The sequence below is a fragment of the Talaromyces atroroseus genome (genome assembly GCF_001907595.1).
Source record: "Talaromyces atroroseus strain IBT 11181 chromosome Unknown scaffold_10, whole genome shotgun sequence".
In the NCBI taxonomy this organism is placed as follows: Eukaryota; Fungi; Ascomycota; class Eurotiomycetes; order Eurotiales; family Trichocomaceae; genus Talaromyces; species Talaromyces atroroseus.
The window spans coordinates 735494-751724 of record NW_017971442.1 but is presented as its reverse complement, the minus strand read 5'-3'; the positions used below and the strand labels follow the sequence as shown (position 1 = coordinate 751724).

At 46.4% G+C, this 16231-nt stretch overlaps 6 protein-coding genes across 6 annotated transcripts, besides 1 other annotated feature; 4 read left to right on the top strand and 2 right to left on the bottom strand.

Annotated features, from left to right (window-relative positions):
• Positions 1–71: 71 nt before the first annotated feature.
• Positions 72–1056, bottom strand: UA08_07056 (hypothetical protein; the record flags this gene model as incomplete). The annotated part of the gene is made up of 4 exons (XM_020261954.1): positions 72–605; positions 661–816; positions 885–971; positions 1024–1056. The coding sequence occupies 4 exons, from the start codon at positions 1054–1056 to the stop codon at positions 72–74; spliced, it is 810 nt and encodes a 269-aa protein (XP_020117609.1).
• A 1720-nt stretch (positions 1057–2776) lies between these two features.
• On the top strand, positions 2777–3635 carry UA08_07055 (hypothetical protein; the record flags this gene model as incomplete). The annotated part of the gene is made up of 3 exons (XM_020261953.1): positions 2777–2826; positions 2881–3055; positions 3168–3635. The coding sequence occupies 3 exons, from the start codon at positions 2777–2779 to the stop codon at positions 3633–3635; spliced, it is 693 nt and encodes a 230-aa protein (XP_020117608.1).
• A 242-nt stretch (positions 3636–3877) lies between these two features.
• Positions 3878–3997: a repeat region (Identified by RepeatMasker using a combination of RepBase library and repeat library created with RepeatScout).
• An 819-nt stretch (positions 3998–4816) lies between these two features.
• On the top strand, positions 4817–6680 carry UA08_07054 (hypothetical protein; the record flags this gene model as incomplete). The annotated part of the gene is made up of 5 exons (XM_020261952.1): positions 4817–5036; positions 5235–5533; positions 5600–6166; positions 6277–6281; positions 6350–6680. The coding sequence occupies 5 exons, from the start codon at positions 4817–4819 to the stop codon at positions 6678–6680; spliced, it is 1422 nt and encodes a 473-aa protein (XP_020117607.1).
• A 170-nt stretch (positions 6681–6850) lies between these two features.
• UA08_07053 (hypothetical protein) lies at positions 6851–8142 on the top strand (the record flags this gene model as incomplete). Its single annotated transcript, XM_020261951.1, has 5 exons — positions 6851–6911; positions 6941–7020; positions 7077–7441; positions 7494–7670; positions 7740–8142. The coding sequence occupies 5 exons, from the start codon at positions 6851–6853 to the stop codon at positions 8140–8142; spliced, it is 1086 nt and encodes a 361-aa protein (XP_020117606.1).
• An 889-nt stretch (positions 8143–9031) lies between these two features.
• UA08_07052 (hypothetical protein) lies at positions 9032–10625 on the top strand (the record flags this gene model as incomplete). The annotated part of the gene is made up of 2 exons (XM_020261950.1): positions 9032–10471; positions 10578–10625. 2 exons carry the CDS (start codon positions 9032–9034, stop codon positions 10623–10625), a joined length of 1488 nt encoding a protein of 495 aa, XP_020117613.1.
• Positions 10626–14303: 3678 nt separating this feature from the next.
• On the bottom strand, positions 14304–15794 carry UA08_07051 (hypothetical protein; the record flags this gene model as incomplete). The annotated part of the gene is made up of 1 exon (XM_020261949.1): positions 14304–15794. The coding sequence occupies one exon, from the start codon at positions 15792–15794 to the stop codon at positions 14304–14306; it is 1491 nt and encodes a 496-aa protein (XP_020117612.1).
• Positions 15795–16231: the final 437 nt, after the last annotated feature.

The following is a 16231-nucleotide window of genomic DNA, read 5'->3' as shown; positions in this document are numbered from 1 at the left end:
CCTATAGAAGGGCAAAGAGGGCATGCCATTTTTGTTAACCAGCAACCGCTCTACATGACATTCTCTAGCAACTACAGCTGCTTATTGCGTTCGTGCCACTCTCGGTCGAAGCGAGTCAGCCCGCGCTGGGCAGTAGGAACACAGTCCAGCGCTTTAATGGATGTCCTTTCCGGGCGAGTGATCATATATAGCACGTTGTCAGCAATGTCTTCTGCTACCAATGGATCGTATCCGTAGAAGAACTCGTCCATTGCATTCTGGTCGTATTTGACCCTCTGCAGATGGAAATGTGTAGCAACACAACCTGGACGGACAACCAGAACTCGGATGTTTGAACCAGCCGTTTCCATCCGTAGGCTATTGCTAAACCCTTCAATGCAGGCCTTATTAGCGTGGTAGACAGACTCTCCATCAAACGGCGGGCATTCTAGTCCCGTGACTGATGATATGTTGAGGATAGTTCCCTGCTTCCGCGGCCACATGCTTTTTCTTAAAACGAAGTACGTCGTGTACATCAGCCCCGAGATATTTGTTCCATTCATCTGCTGGACCAGTTCAACTGGAAGCTCCCAAAAACGGGCTGGGGCGCCGAGAGCAAGACCAGCCTTCACCGAAGTTAGTGAGAGAATAGGCAGATTCTTGGTTTTGATCAAAACGCACGTTGTTGATTAAGATATCAATCTCCCCAATCTCTTTGATTACCGACTCAACCGTTTTATCAACTGCAGTATACTCTTTGATATCGACAGCATATACCCCAATCTTTACGTTAGGATATTGTTTTGTGGCTTTCTCACCAACAGCCTCCAGTTTGTCCTATACCCGCAGCAAAGTTAGCAATGACAATGATCTAGATCAAGCAAACTCAACAACAAAGCAAATACCTTGCTTCTCGATAACAGTGCTAGGTTGACTCCCTCCTTTGCGAGAGCTAACGCAATAGCTTCCCCGATTCCCATTGAGGCACCGGTCTACGCAACCATCAGCCGACAAATACAGCGGCACAGACAATAGAGGTCTTACGATTAATGCGGTCTGTCCCTGCAAAGAAAACATATTGAAGAATAGACTAGAATACTCTTTGAAATCTAGAGAGCATGTGTATTATTTGCCAAATATACTCGAGCCGTAAGGAAATGTACCGAAAACAGCAACTTTTAGACGCCATCCTTGTGGGGCGGAACAGCATCACCCGGTCAGTTATGACGTCAAAGCAGCCTCGTCCCACGCGCTTTCCCTATGGAGGTTAGACTGCCAGGCACTAAATATAGATATTTGTGCATATCCATAATCTTTGTGCCAACGTCGCTCTTCACAGTTCGAAGAAACGACGACACTTTCATGTCAGCGTCAGAAAGGAGGCAACGCGTTTCGATCGCTTGTACACCCTGTCGTAAGAAGAAATGCAGAGTGAGTGTCGCTCGATGCCAGATCTTTTACTAGCGTGCATATTGACGCAGTAGATTCAGTGCGATGGAAAAAAGCCGACTTGTAGGGTCTGCGAAAGGGATGGTGTTAATTGCACTTACACTCATCAAGAAAAGAGAAAGTACGTAGGTTCTAGGAAATTGCGAGTTGAAATATTGACCATGCAATTGCAGACCGCCATCGAAATGTTTTATCCATGCATTGCAGTCAAGAATTCACTTTTTAGAGAGCCAGCTTGAGGGTTCACGAGATATCAGAGACTTAGTCAACGTCCAACCCAGCTCCAAGCCAGAGCTAGAGCCAGATCCTCGGTTTTTTAGACATATGAGTATCTTCCATAACCCGGCTACTGTTCAAGAGAATCGACCAACAAGCCCCAGCGAGGCGCTAGCAGTAGGGAGCCTGTCTTTCGTTGATTCGCCTTTACAGGCTGAGCTTCTGGAGGAATTCTTTATCTGGCAAAATAGCTGGCCACTTCTCATTCATGAGCCTCTCTTCCGCAGAGACCTTGCCGATAACGGATCCAATGGTTACTGTGCACCTGCATTGTTACTTTCAGTGCTCTCTCTCATTGCTCAATATTCAACGAGGCATATCTACGACAATTTAAACTGGAGTACGTTGACTAACAGTCTTACCCGGCGTGCGAAGCAGCTGTCCTTGCGCATATTGAGATTCCAAGTCTCTCGCTTGCTCTTGCCGCAACTTTGATTTCTCTTAGAGAGTTTTCCGTGGGGAATATCACTTCGGTCTCTCAGTATATTGGTACGGTAGATCCCGCTCAACCATCTCCCTCCCCTTCTATTCTTACAGTGGTAGGCATTGCCCTTCGTCACGCCTTATTACTTCGACTGCATATAGAGAAGGATGGTTTGCCTGGCATTTCACAACAACATATGGAGGCCCGCTCGATTGCCTGGAGGGGTATTTGGATGCTTGAAAGGTTTTACCATCCCTATATGCAGGTTGTCTTACACAATCCTAACCTGTGCCAGGTATCTAAGTCAAATACTTGACCATCCAAGCGCTATTCGAGAATATGATACCACGCCGAGCACATTGCCGCTTATCCCTGACATTGAGTTCGGCTTATGGGCGGGCTCAAGTACTCAGCAACCATCCTATTGCCAGTCTAGTTTCCAGTATTCCTGTGACTTGTTGCATATGGTATCACCAGTTTTAGATAACATGTAAGCTTTTTGACCAGAATACCCCCTCTATTTTGCTGACTTTTTATTACAGCTATGCGTTGTCAAGCTCGATGAGCTTTGAAGAGAAGGAAGAGAAAGCAATGAAGTCTTTCCATTGCATGTCGGAATTTTACAATAATCTTCCAAGTTTCCTGAGGATGCCTTCAACTGGAAGTTCGCCTCAACCACCTCATGTGTACTACTTCAAGTATGTTAACAGTGTTCAAAATAATTAGACATTCTGATTTTGACCTGTATTCAGCCTGCAGTATCACACCTTGAAAATTATGCTTCACCGTCCATTCATTCGAGTTCAGCCGTCCATGGAAGCTCTGGGGAATTTGCAGCATACACCAATGTCTCATCTCCAGTCCGCCACCTTCTCTGCCATTCGCGTCACCTGGATCATCAATTCATTTAGGAAATTGTATCCTCTGGTAAGTTTTCATGTTTCATTTTGCTATTGCTTCTTGACCTTTCTTTGTGTATCATTGTCTTTGCAGTCCATTAAACAACTAGTATGATTTATTCTGCTGAGAAAAGTAATAGCATAGGTTATCACCCTTGGCGGTACATAGCTTGAGTATGGCCTCGCTCATATACTTGTTTAATGCCTCGTCGCATGATTCCGAATTAAGGCAACGATCTTTGAAATTGAAATCAATCAATTTTCAAATCCTGGACCAGATGAGCTCGACCACGAAGTGCAGTATCGAGGCTATTAAAATCCTGACGTCGATGATTGAAAAGGCGACGGACGCTCCGGCTCGGGATCCATGCGAAGTATCGGGGCAATTGGACTCGATGGGAACTATCAAGTCTCCTGCCCTAGTACATCCTATACCTACATATGAACCAGCCATTCCCACCGCACCGGAACAGTTGGGGGCGGGCACAAGATCAGAGAACCAATCTACTGTTGACGAAGACATGGACTGGTTTGACCTTCCTCTAAGCGATGTATTCTTGGTAGATGGAGTCTCGTGGGATGATGTAATTAATGGAGAGCTATGGTAGGCATAAGATTGGTCTGATATAAATCTTTTCCCATCAGCACTCTATAGTTTCGACTCGCACATATTCCTACCTAGGTAACCATCGATGGATGCACGGATATATATGCAGAGTATACTGTGGAGATTGTCCTGAAAAATAAATCCTAAATATGCGAGTTCTGATTGGATATTATTCTAAGTTTGATCTTCTACAATAGTCCATGTATTATACAATACATCTTCTGTACTATATACGGCGTATTTTATACGAAGAACTTAGTCGATACACAGATTTGATACTTTTCTTGAATGGTCTATTAATGTGGGCAGTGCGAAAGAATGCCATTTTCGACATGCGGGCCTGAACATCGAAGATATTGATGCTTGACACCCCTTCCAGCTCTGTCCCGATCATTCGGTTTGATGCACTGCATCGGTGATGCGGTCTGGATGACTCAACAGAATGGAGACTCGAAGCGTTCGGAGGCCCGCGGATGTCCGTGGCCTAGCTTCTGTCACATGACAAGCTTATTGCGGTCAGGTCACTATCATTCCTATATCGATCCTGTTTTCATGCTGGTGCGCTCATTGACGACAAACAGCCATCCTGGGAATCACGAAATAGATTACTGAACCTCCTCTGCCATCATGTCTGCAAAGACTACGCTTAGGGATGACGATGGCGACCCTAATAGGGTGGTATGACTCTCCCCCCATTGATAACAGCCTCGCAAAAAAGATATCTACCCATTAACCCTGTCGTGAGTGGCTGGCTGATATCTACCTGCTCTTCATCATTATCTAGTGTGATCAGTGTCGATCGAGAAAGGTAACTCTAGACCTGGGTTTAACGCTATGGAAGGGTTTTCCACTAAATGCTCACTAATATTCCTTAGATTAAATGTGATAGAAAGCTTCCCTGTGCCAGTTGCCAAATAACCAGACGGCCTTGTTTATACTCAATCTTCCCTCCGAGGTCCAAAGAGGCGCGCCAAAGAGTATTGATATCTTCTCAATAGTAAGAAATAACCACGCCCCTCCGGTAATACTTTCAAGAGGGAGCAAATATGGGCTGACCCTTTTTTGTCCCCAAGTGAGCGTAAATTAGACAATTTTGAATCTCGCCTTATCGGGATAGAGGGTATTCTCCAAAGAATTGCTGGTGTCTTGGATAAAAGTGTTCCATCACACGGCGACGCAGAGATGGCAGCTATTTTGCCCCCTTCTGGACCCGAATCTCAACTTACACCCAAACAAGAGGCTAACACTCCTGTCTTTATGGGCAGCACATCTCTGCGTGCACACACTGCCTTTGTAAATAAGCTTCTCAAGGAAAGAGTCTTGGGATCAACTGACTTTGACGATCTGGCTCCCCAGATGCAAGCCGCCATTTCTACTTTAGAGCATACTGTGTCCGATCAGAGTCAGTGGCCGACAAGCAGAACAGAGCGCTTCCCAAACCCAAAGCCTCTCTCACATTCAGAACTTTGCAGTTTGCCCATGCCGCCTACAGAGGCAATACTGCGAATTCTCCGTGAAGTCAAAACTGGTGTTGCCATTCTGCTACTTGATGTTATAAACTTTTAATCTTCTAGGGGCTAAGAAATAACCGGCAATATAGATACTTTGGGGGTAACATTCTCCCTCCTATGCTGCTTCATGACAATAGACGACTCTATCAAACACTGCAACAAAGTGTGCTTCGCCATCGAAGGCTTCAACCTCACAGATTACATTATAGTTAATGGAGGGCTTTACTACTTGTTTAATGAGAAAGCTCATAATATTAACATTGGCGCAGAGAAAGCAAGTTATGTTCAATATCATACCATGTGCAAATCAAATCTTGAATTGGCACTAAGTAACCTGGGCTTCTTCATGGATTCAAGCAAAGAGAATATTGCGGCTCTCCTATTCGGTGTAAGTCCTTCTTTGTGAGAAACTTTGACTGTCAATAGATTGCTGGATTTGTCCGATAATAATTAGGTGATCTATGCCATTGAGATTTCGAGGCCTCTACTCGCCTTGAAAATGAATCATTCGGCGATCCAAATGTGTGAGACATTGGGCTACCATCGCCTTCCCATGAGCGCCGGTATATCCAACTATGATACCCAACTGTCCTCCGAGTCGAACCTTTTCTGGTACGCGTACATGATAGACAAGGGGCTGGCCTTGAGGCTAGGCAGATCGTCTGCCATTCGAGATCAAGATATCACTATACCTGTGATAGCGAGCTCATCGTCATTAATAAACCCATCAGAACAGTTTTTCAATTCGTGGGTCCGACACTCAAAAGTCCAAGGGAGAATTTATGACGAGTTGTATAGCTTCACAGCGCTGTCCTCAACGCACGCGGAGAGAATGCAGCGTGGCCTAGTCCTGGCCGAGGAAGTCAAGTCCTTAATACAAGTGACCACAGATCTCCTCCCGAATGTCACATGCAAGGAAAATGCGGGGAAATACCAGCTGGATGGTGTCAATTCTCTTGAAGTTAGCTCGAAGTCAGAAATTGTCACACTTCATGCGACATTAACCCTTATATACCGCGCTGTAGGTATACCAGAATCATCAAACTCGCTTAGCTTTGACTGTATATATTCTGCGAGGAATTCGATGCAGTTTCATTTAGAGTGTATGAAGCTTCTGAGACACTGTTCCAGGTCAGGTAGGCTATGTACTCTGGTAGGTGTTAGCATGTTTCTCAAATATGGTACTTTCTGCTTACTGAAATAGGACGCTTATCGTGACGCCCTTTATACCATTCATCATTATTTTTTGCCATGCGGCTGAGTCGTCGAGTGATATTGATCTTCATCTACTTCGGGAATTTGTCCAATCATTACAAGGGATTCGTAATGTATCTGAAGCCATTGACCAACTTCTCTCGCTAGCCGAGGTTCTTCTCCACATTGCTGTGCTCTGCAAAGAGGCAAATAGAGAGAATGCAGAGGTCCAACAGTCACTGCTCATAGGACCTGAGTTCGAGCTTTATTTCAGTCAATGTGGCTTCATGCCCCCTCTGTTTGACGAGATGACGTTCCGCGAGGGGCTCGGAGGGTCTTAGTCACGAATATTTCAGAGAAGTCAATTCGGGAAGACATTCAAAAGAAGACATTCAGAGTATGTAGAGTATAAAAGTCATTCAGATGAACAATGCCTCGAAAAATGATGCCCCGCCCTCGGTTGCCCGCGGAGAGCCGAGCGCTGAAGATAACCAGGGGCGGGTAGATCATCATGAACCGCATCGGGGCTCCGCGGACCACCGAACTCGTCGATAGCGCTGATTTTGGGGAATGTAAGGGAAGGTCATGAATGGATAAATAGGTGCAAGGTCTCACCAGGGAGAAGTAGCAGCTAGTTCAAAATGGCGCCCCGTGGCACGATTTTTCTCACAGGCGCCAATGGTGGCCTCGGCACTGCGATCATTGAACGCATAGTCTCCTTCTAAACAATTGCAAAGGAGTTCTATGGAGTCTATACTGCTCGTGAGGTTTCAACAGCCAGCAAACTTCAGGGGGCCCTTGCGGGGGCGTCGAGCGAACATCAGCATGACAAGTATTCTCTGGACCTTTCCAGGCTCGCTAACGTCCGATCGATTGCGAGGACCATCAACAAGAGAGTGGCTGAGGGCTCTCTGCCTCCAATTCGCGCATTGATTCTCAACGCCGGTTATCAAGAGTATACTGAACAATATTTCTCGGAGAATGGCCTTGACATGTCATTCCAATGCAATTACCTTTCACACTGGCTGTTGACTCTTATGCTTCTCCAGAGCTTGGACAAAGCGCACGGAAGAATCATCGTGCTTGGAAGCTCAACACATGAGTAAGGATAGAAGCGGCCATGCTCGATCCCCCAGAAGCTGATATATTAACAGTCCAAACCATCCCGCCAATGATTCTATAGGTATGTTTAAGGATAAGGAATGGAAGATACTCTTTCACGATACCCACAGCCTGGCCAAAGGAACCTGGAGTTCAGCGCGAGAATATTCTTCCTCCAAATCGGGGTTTCGACGATATGGCGCTGGGAAACTATGCGAGATCATGATGATGTACGTGTATTACCCGTTTTTATCAGCTAGTTTTCCTGCAACAGCGGTCAGACTGATTTTGCGTTTTAGCTACGAGTTCCAACGACGGTTAGACCGAGACCCTGTCCTTGCGAACATCTCTGTTCTGGGCATTGATCCAGGCGGTATGCCGAGTGGACTCACCCGTCGCGGATCGAAAGGCTTGGTTGTCGCCGCGACAGTCGTGTTGCCGGTCATAGCCCCTCTATTACAGTGGAGGAATCCAAATGGGGGGGTTCGGACAACCTCCAAGTCTGCGGGGGACGTTCTTCGGACCTGCTTCGACTCTAAGTCTCTGGGTGAGACGCCGAAGGCGCTCTATCTGAACGGCACGGAGGTTACGCAGCCAAGTCTGGAAGCTAGAGATACCGCGAAGCAGGGGATGCTGTGGCGTGACAGTATCACCTATGCCAATCTGCAGCAGGGAGAAACGTTACTGAGGGACTGGGCTTGACCATCTACGTGGCCGTCCAAATGGAAAGATTAATGCCTGCTTCTTAGTCACCCCAACTATTCGAGTGGGTTCAACTGCTAGTGTTCCCCGCGTTTCATATTCGATAGATTGAGATTCATAACCAACGTTATATGTGCTCATTCTAGAAATTAATCATGATCCTTACTCCGTACAAAGTCCACATTAGCTTGAGGGGTGAGCTAGATTAGATTCGACTCTGGCAACGAATGACAAGCGCCGCAGATGACAGAGTCCATAGAGATAATGTAAATAATTTTCCCTTACGAGGATTTAAACTCGGCCTTATGTGTGATGACTGGCGGGCGTACAGAGATACATGTCGGGACTTAGACTGGTAAGAGGGCCGCGAGCCAATAAAAATACAGCAAAAGCATCTCTAACCCTAAACCCATGCAGCCCACAAGCACCAGACCCAAAAGGGGAGTCAGGTTTCTAGTTTTAGCTTCCTGCTGCGTTTTTGTGCGGCGGCTCGCATGCGCTCAGATCACTCAGAAGGATTGTAAGGCTGATTTCCGCCATTCGCTTCAACAAGCATCATTGGTCTAGTGGTAGAATTCGTCGTTGCCATCGACGAGGCCCGTGTTCGATTCACGGATGATGCACTAAAAACAACTTTATTTTTGCTCGTATCATTTTTACTATTAAAATAATCTGTATGATCAATTCCTTTTCTTTTTTTCCTCATTCCATCCTATCATGTCTAGGATCCTCATGCTCCAATCTAATTGGCTCGCTGGTCACCGCTGATCTGCTCGCTGCATATCGCCCGCTAGTTCTTATACGTCACTTCATGGAACTTTTCACAGTCAAGCGCAAAGATCAAGGAAACAACCTATAATCTTACTATGCTATAATAAATCAATCTACGATGAGTTACACAGGAGACCAGCAAGAATGCCTAAATGCATACATCGTCACATTCAATTGTGCGCGAAACTTGATCCCCCAAGACCATTTTGCTGCCCATTTTTTCGATGTCCTGCCACAATCAAGGCCGGCGCCTGAGATCCTTGTGCTGAGTCTGCAAGAAGTCGCACCCATATCCTATGCGTTTTTGGGCGGGTCTTTTCTTGTGCCTTATCTGAGTGCCTTCCAGAAGGCGATTGATGTTGCTACGGCGAACCGCTGGCCTGCTTCTGCGACTACCAATGATGAACGGCAGGGTGGTGCTGGCGACATCAAATATGTAAATGTCATCTCGCATAATTGTGGGTTTACCGCTCTTCTTGTCTTCGTCAGAGCCGATGTTGCAGGGAACGTGGCCTGGGCGGATATCGCGGAAGTTGGCGTGGGAATCCAGGACATGGGCAACAAAGGCGCCGTCGGCGCGCGACTGGGTTATATGACTGCAGCTGCGGCCTCTAGTGATGATACGCTCGATCTGACATTTGTCGCTGCCCATATCGCGCCCATGGAACATGCATACGAGCGCAGAAATCGGGATTGGAGGAGAATAGTCGAGGGGTTGGTCTTTACAAAGCCCGGTAGTGGCCAGGCTATTGAAGACGAAGACGAAGAAGATGGGGATACTACGCATCTTCTTTCGCAGGCCCAGGGGGATAGTGCGCAATCGGGCATTTTTAGTCCCCGATCACACCTATTCTTTGCAGGAGATCTAAACTACCGGACCTCGGATACATCGCCAGCTGTAACCGATCGGGTTCGATTCCCTCAGCCCAATGCCGCAACTAACTATGTAAACCATCATTCGGAGTTATTTAAAAAAGACCAACTGACGCGAGAGCTACGCGCAAAGAAAACGCTACACGGCCTATCCGAAGCACCAATCACATTCCCACCTACCTACAAGTACTCGGATGAAGCTCAAAAAGCAGCGTCTCAAGTAGGAGCAGAGGGAGAAGGGGTGCAGGAACATCCCGGCGTGTGGAAATGGGCAAAGAAGCGCTGGCCCAGTTGGTGTGATCGGATATTGTATTTGGATCTTCCATCCTGGATGGCGACAAGATTTGAGAGCGAGGGTTCTTCCATTCTGGTATACGGGTACAACGCATTACCTCTGTTTCCGACTTCAGATCATCGTCCAGTTGCTCTTTCTGTCTCTGTTCCATTGCGCCCCATCTCTCCCCCGCCGATGCATGTAGCGGGTAGTGATGATATCCGGTTGCAGCCTCCGTTCGCAATTGATTCCGCGTGGAGAATTAGACGGGCCAGCGCTAGGATAAAGGAGATTGCCGTGGGTGGAGCTGTGTACCTAGTTATGACATGGGAAGGCAATGGTCTTCTGCTGGCCACAGTAGTGGGGATTTTCGGAGGATGGGTTGTGCTTCGGTCTCTTCTTCAGGGTGAGGTGTGAAGTGAAGCAATGTTAGGGCTGTATATGGACATTTCGGATGTAACCAGTACTAATGATGATACGAACAGAATATTAATTTCACATTGCTGTATATTGACAGCTCAACACCCCCGAAATAGGGTACTACTGTAGATCCGGTCCCAAGTGATTGAAATGACAAAATTACATAATAGTCGGTGAGTATGGCTGCAATTTAGAACACGACTTGTTTACATACCCGAAGAGACACGGCATAAAAGCCCGGGTTTCGTATCACCATATTTTCACCAGGGTTGTGGGTTCAGGCATAAAGGTGTGTATATTCGGGCGCAAGTTTTATCAGATGATTAGTAAAAGAAAACTAGTCTAAGCTGAAATTTATTCCAGCCATTATTTTGAACCCGTGTACTCCGTAATCTCATACGTAGTGCTATCCTTGGACGGGAGACGTTTCCTGTCATCCACAGCCTCGGGAAACTTTAAGGGAAAGCCTTGGAAGTTGAGTTATTAGTCCAGGGCTGGACAAGGGCCTAGATTGGGAAGAAGAGAAATTGGAGGACATGCATGGGTCACGAGCCATGTCGTACTTAGGTAGCTTTATGGCTTGATTCATGTTACCGCGGTATTATTTACTTAGATGTAATTATATATTTAAATATAAACTTTTGCTTTGCGTAGCCCAATGTCAGGACCTAGGTCAGCATGATGATCCACCAGGCTGAAAAATATCACAGCCTCGTTGGAAATGGACAGTCAGATTTGGCTGTGTAAGGCTTAGTTACTTAGGTATACGCTAACATAATGGTTTCTTCTGGATTCTACTCGATGCTATTTATAAAGAAGAGGCAACACATAAGGTACTAGCTACTACTAGGCACCCACATACAGTACACAGCTATTTGATATTCTGTTAGATACTACCAAACATTCTGACAAAGGGCTTCTGCCTTTCTTGCCCTCTCTTTTTGCCTAATCGGAACCACTTCCAATCCGGGATGTTCTCAGTTTCAGCCCAACAGCAGAAGCGACGATTTCTTTTGTTGATTCTGGATAATAAACCAGGTAGGGAGCATGCTTGCTTTGTTTCAAGCTATGTCATTATTGTGTGTTTAATATTCTTGGGATAAATACCTCAGCCGTCCCCCTTCCCTTTTCTCTGCTTTCTGCTCTTTCGTCTCCCTCTCTGACTGACTACCATCCCACGCCGTCTCCAGACTGACTCCAGATTCTATAGTACAGCCAAGCAGGTTGTGGTTCTAGACTCAGCCCTCTTTCGTCGGCGGCGTCCCAGAACCGACGAGCAAAAAAAAAAAAAAAAGGAAGAACCCAAAAGGCCGATCCACTCGGAGCGTTGTAACTCGTCCCGCTTCCCTTTTTCCCTTTTGTCCCCTTGAATGCTACCAAGCCTCTTCTTTCATAATACAGCGTACTATTTTCTTACTCGTGTGTATTTTTGATTTTTTGTGTTTTTACCTTTCCCCCCCCCTTCCCTCTTTTCTTATTTTTTTTTTTAATTTTCCGACGTCATCCACTCATTATTTTCTTTCTTTTTCTTCTGTTTCTTTCTTCGAATTTAGTTACATCCAACTCCTAAAGTCTGTCAGTCCATTATCCCTCCTGCTCAGGAGATTTCCTTCCTTTTCGCCTTGACGACGCACGACTGTTCAATCGATCACTATCGACAAATCATTAGCAGTGACAGTCTACGACAGCAATAGATCTGGCTATCTTGACGATTCTCCAACATGTACTCTTGCGCCAACTATCCCCGAGGCTGCCGCGGCCGCTGCAACATTCCAGGCGGTAAATGCAGCGATTGTACTGTATGTCACCATATATACACAATACATGTACATGTTTATGCTAATGCGCCATTATCAGACACTCAACCTACGACGGCCGCGCACATTGGTGTCTCCTTTCGCCCTGAATCAAGGGGAATTCCGCCGGCTGGCTCGGATAGTCTCCTCGTCCATGCCTGAAGCCTCAGACAAAATCAATCAAGTGTAGAGGCCACGACCCAGGCAGGACTGGATTCGCCGCTACCAAAGAATGCATTTTTTTTTCATCTCTAAAAACAACAATACTATCTGGGAGGCTATCTGATTCGCAAGCATATACAACATCAGCGCGGCGTTCATTCTCATACTTTACCCCTTGTTCTGTCCAATCTGAGCCGGCTTCTGTGTTTTGGGAACTGACCATGAGGATAATCTAATTTCTCATATCACCAGACAAAACCACCGATTTTGTCTCCTACGACCGATTGGCGACTGGGTTCGCTGGCCTTGACGGATTAACGAACGACCAAACCACCGCCAGGTTGTCTTTTTTCGCCTGCCAATTTCTGCCGGAAATTATTTTACTTTACTGGTACGGATCGCATTGCATGATTTCCGATTCGTCTGGCCTCTTCATTATTTTGGTTTGGGGGAAGAAAGAGAGGCACTCTCTCTGAAACCCACGACTGCTCGAAACGGATCCGCTGGGCGGACCAGGGTCTATGAGCGCCTTTCATTTCCAACCCATTTTTTTTTTAAGTTTACCCTTTTATTTTTTTGACGTTTTGACGGGCCTTATTATTATTATTATTTCTTTATTACTGTTTGGGAAGGCATGTATTGATTTTTCTGTTATTACACACTGTACGAAACACTCGCTAGATTATACCCCTCTGATTTCTTTCTAATCTTATTGCATATGATTCTATTCTATGTTCTTGGTCTTGAGTGTTGGGCTATGCTGTATGCTAGCCTGACTTGCAGTACTGCTTTCCATCCTCTTCACGTGAATATTACAGTATATTTACTGAGTATCTAGGTGCATACATACGTATATATATCGAACACGACCAATGTATAACATAATAAATCGTCCCCCCATCCGCAGCATTCCGTCTGGCCAAGCGTATCCGAATTATTAAATCCCGAGCTTCCGGATTATTAAGGATGTGCCCATGTGGAGACAGAGCCGTGTTTGCTGGGCGACGCGCTCCCGGTACCAGCAAATGATATGGGTACGATTATAATCTATATATGAAAGAGTCAAAGCGATTGCTCTGATAGATGCGTATCAATCAAGATATGCTTGCGTGTATGCATTCGTCACGGATCAATAGTACAACTGGAGTGCGTAGTGCGATGACGATATTAAATTCTAATTGTCTTCAATATTTAATTAGGGAGAAGGATGAGTGGGCCCTTTAGGCGTTTTGCTATTGGCCCGGCTATGATTCGAGAATCATCTCTGCAAGTGATAAATTCCGCTGCATGGCATGCATACTTACTCTTGCTGTAGCGTCAGGCTGTAAGGAAGGATAAATGCCGCCGATTTAGAGTTAGGGTTGATCGGGTGAATCCCGATGTACACTTTCCGCATCGGGAATAGCGAGATCCGTCTCCTTCGGCCAAGATTCTGGAAGGCTTGGCTGCTTAAAGAGGGCTAGATCGAGTCTTGTACTAACGTGGCAAACTCTTGGCTCTGATTTCTTCCCTCAGGGTGTCTTGTACCGACGACACCTGAGGCTCTCGTTCGTACGATTAGACAAATAGAGTAAGACCTGTGTCTCACTCGCTGCATACTATTACTGGGCCACCGGAATACGGAATGACGCTGGCACAAGTTCTTGGCTCTGATTTTTTTTTGTTCAAGTTTCGTTTCATGTTTCACCGTTTCAACCTAATTTTTATTTGCTTCTGGCCCGTGTCTTGTATCAGCTTGGCACAGGGGCCCTTACGTTGAACAAATGATCGATCGAAATCTTGATTTGATTTTCTTTCTCCGACTAAGCTACGGCCGATAGCTGGTTTCAGGCCTAACCCTAATTCACCTTCAGGAGAGTAAACTTTCATGTGCCACCCCAAACATTTGCCCCTAGTATCTGTTCGCAGACCCATCGCGCAGTCCGTGTGTGTAGACTCCAGTATTGATCATCTTCCCTGTTATCTTCTAGCCCCTGAAATCTGTCGCTGTCCTTTCTCGAATTTGCTGGCCGGTCCAACAGCCCTAATGCTTCGAAAATAACGAGCTGATCACGCATATGTACATCGACGCACGGCTGGTGTGTCGTCCCGTCGCCACCATCTCTCTCTTTTATTTCCTCAACAAGACCGGCAACACAGCTGTCGACGAGACCATCCAGAGTCGCTATCATACTATTCGTGCTGTCAGAACCTCTGCTGCCACTATCTTTCTCAATCCTGCCCCGTCCACTTTTGCCGCCACCGGGCCTTGCGTATCCATTGAATAGGGCATCCCTTCCGAGCCTAAAGCCGTTTGACATGTGAGCTACTAACAAGATGTAGATATGTGAATGATGATGAGTCGCTTCGGAGAGGTGCATTTTAATCGGTATTCCAGACCCCTCCCATTCGCTTTTCTCGCCGTTTCGTGCTCGAGTATCGAAATTCCCTTCCAAACTATTTATGGCACGGCTTAACACATTTTGACCCCTGTCCTCAAGATATTCTCGGACAGTTTTACTCTGAGAAATATCGCTGCTGCTGCCGCCGTTGTTGCTATTATTGCGGGACGCCTTTCGCCCGGCCTGTCGATTCCCTTGCGCTTCCTGATGTTGCAGGTCGATGTCAGGAGCTAGGATTGTGATATCAATCCTCGTTATCGCTGTCTTCCTGTATTGGCTGAGTTTAAGGAGCGGAAACCATTTAGTCTTGCCCTGCCTTTCGGCCAGAGGATGGACGTAGAATGTCATAGCCCCAAGATCTCTTGGCCCCGTGGACCATCCCCGCTTATGCAGATTGATAGACAAGTTCGGAAGCCCGCATTTTAGCAAGTTCGGTCCGAGAACCTGATCCAGGTAGTCAAATGAAGGAGAATGAGTGACATTCGTGCCACCAGTGATGTGCACCTGGGTTGGTAGATGTCTTGTATTATCCGCCATTGAAAGGCTACTAGCATAAACCAAATACGGGTACAAAGCTTGGAAGACAAGGGAGATAGAACCCGCGGTATGCTGCTGTATAGAGTATTCTTGTTTGATCGCAGGCAGTCCCAGACTCAAGTATTTCAACTGTGACGACACTGATGATACCGAAGGCTTCTGTTCTAGAGCATGGTATAATTCCCGTCTACGGGGATAGAAGGTGATCGTCTGCGATCCAACCTGCCCGTTGACGACCTCTCCCTGGCATATTTCAGAGATGAATTGAATAGCTGCTGCATGTGAGCCTTTCAACCCAGTTTTCCCATGGCGATTGCCTCGAATATTCGTGATGGTTATCGGTTTGCCTGTCAGAGCGGATAGGGCTACGGCGTTGCGGACCAGCTGTCCACCACCTTCGAGTGTCCTTCCATCAATATGTATCATCTTCTCTGGCATGTCTGCCACATGGGCTTCGGTTGAAGCAGGATCCTGATTCTTTAAAGACATACTAGGAGGGGGGAGAGGGGCGGTTCTCTCAATATGTATGAGAACTCACAAAAGTTTTCTTTCGATACTTGTCTGAATAGGCTGAAGCACCGCCCTGCACATGGATGAGTCACTGTTAGTCATCTGGTTGTGCCTGTGGCTTCTCCAGAGTTAAGATATTCCAATTTAGCTAGCATGTAGCATGAAGTATGTAGTATGATTTGGATGATCTGTGTATTTCGGTGCATAACAGACAAAGTACTATTAGTTAACTAAAAATAATGATGACATTTAGAGGTGTTTGTTGTCAGACCCGCCTACCTTGCCTGATTGGTTCCCTCTCAGCAGCCAATCAGCAGCCTCCAATTAATTTCCGAGGTAAGGTTGTGCCGGAACATTTCAGCAAC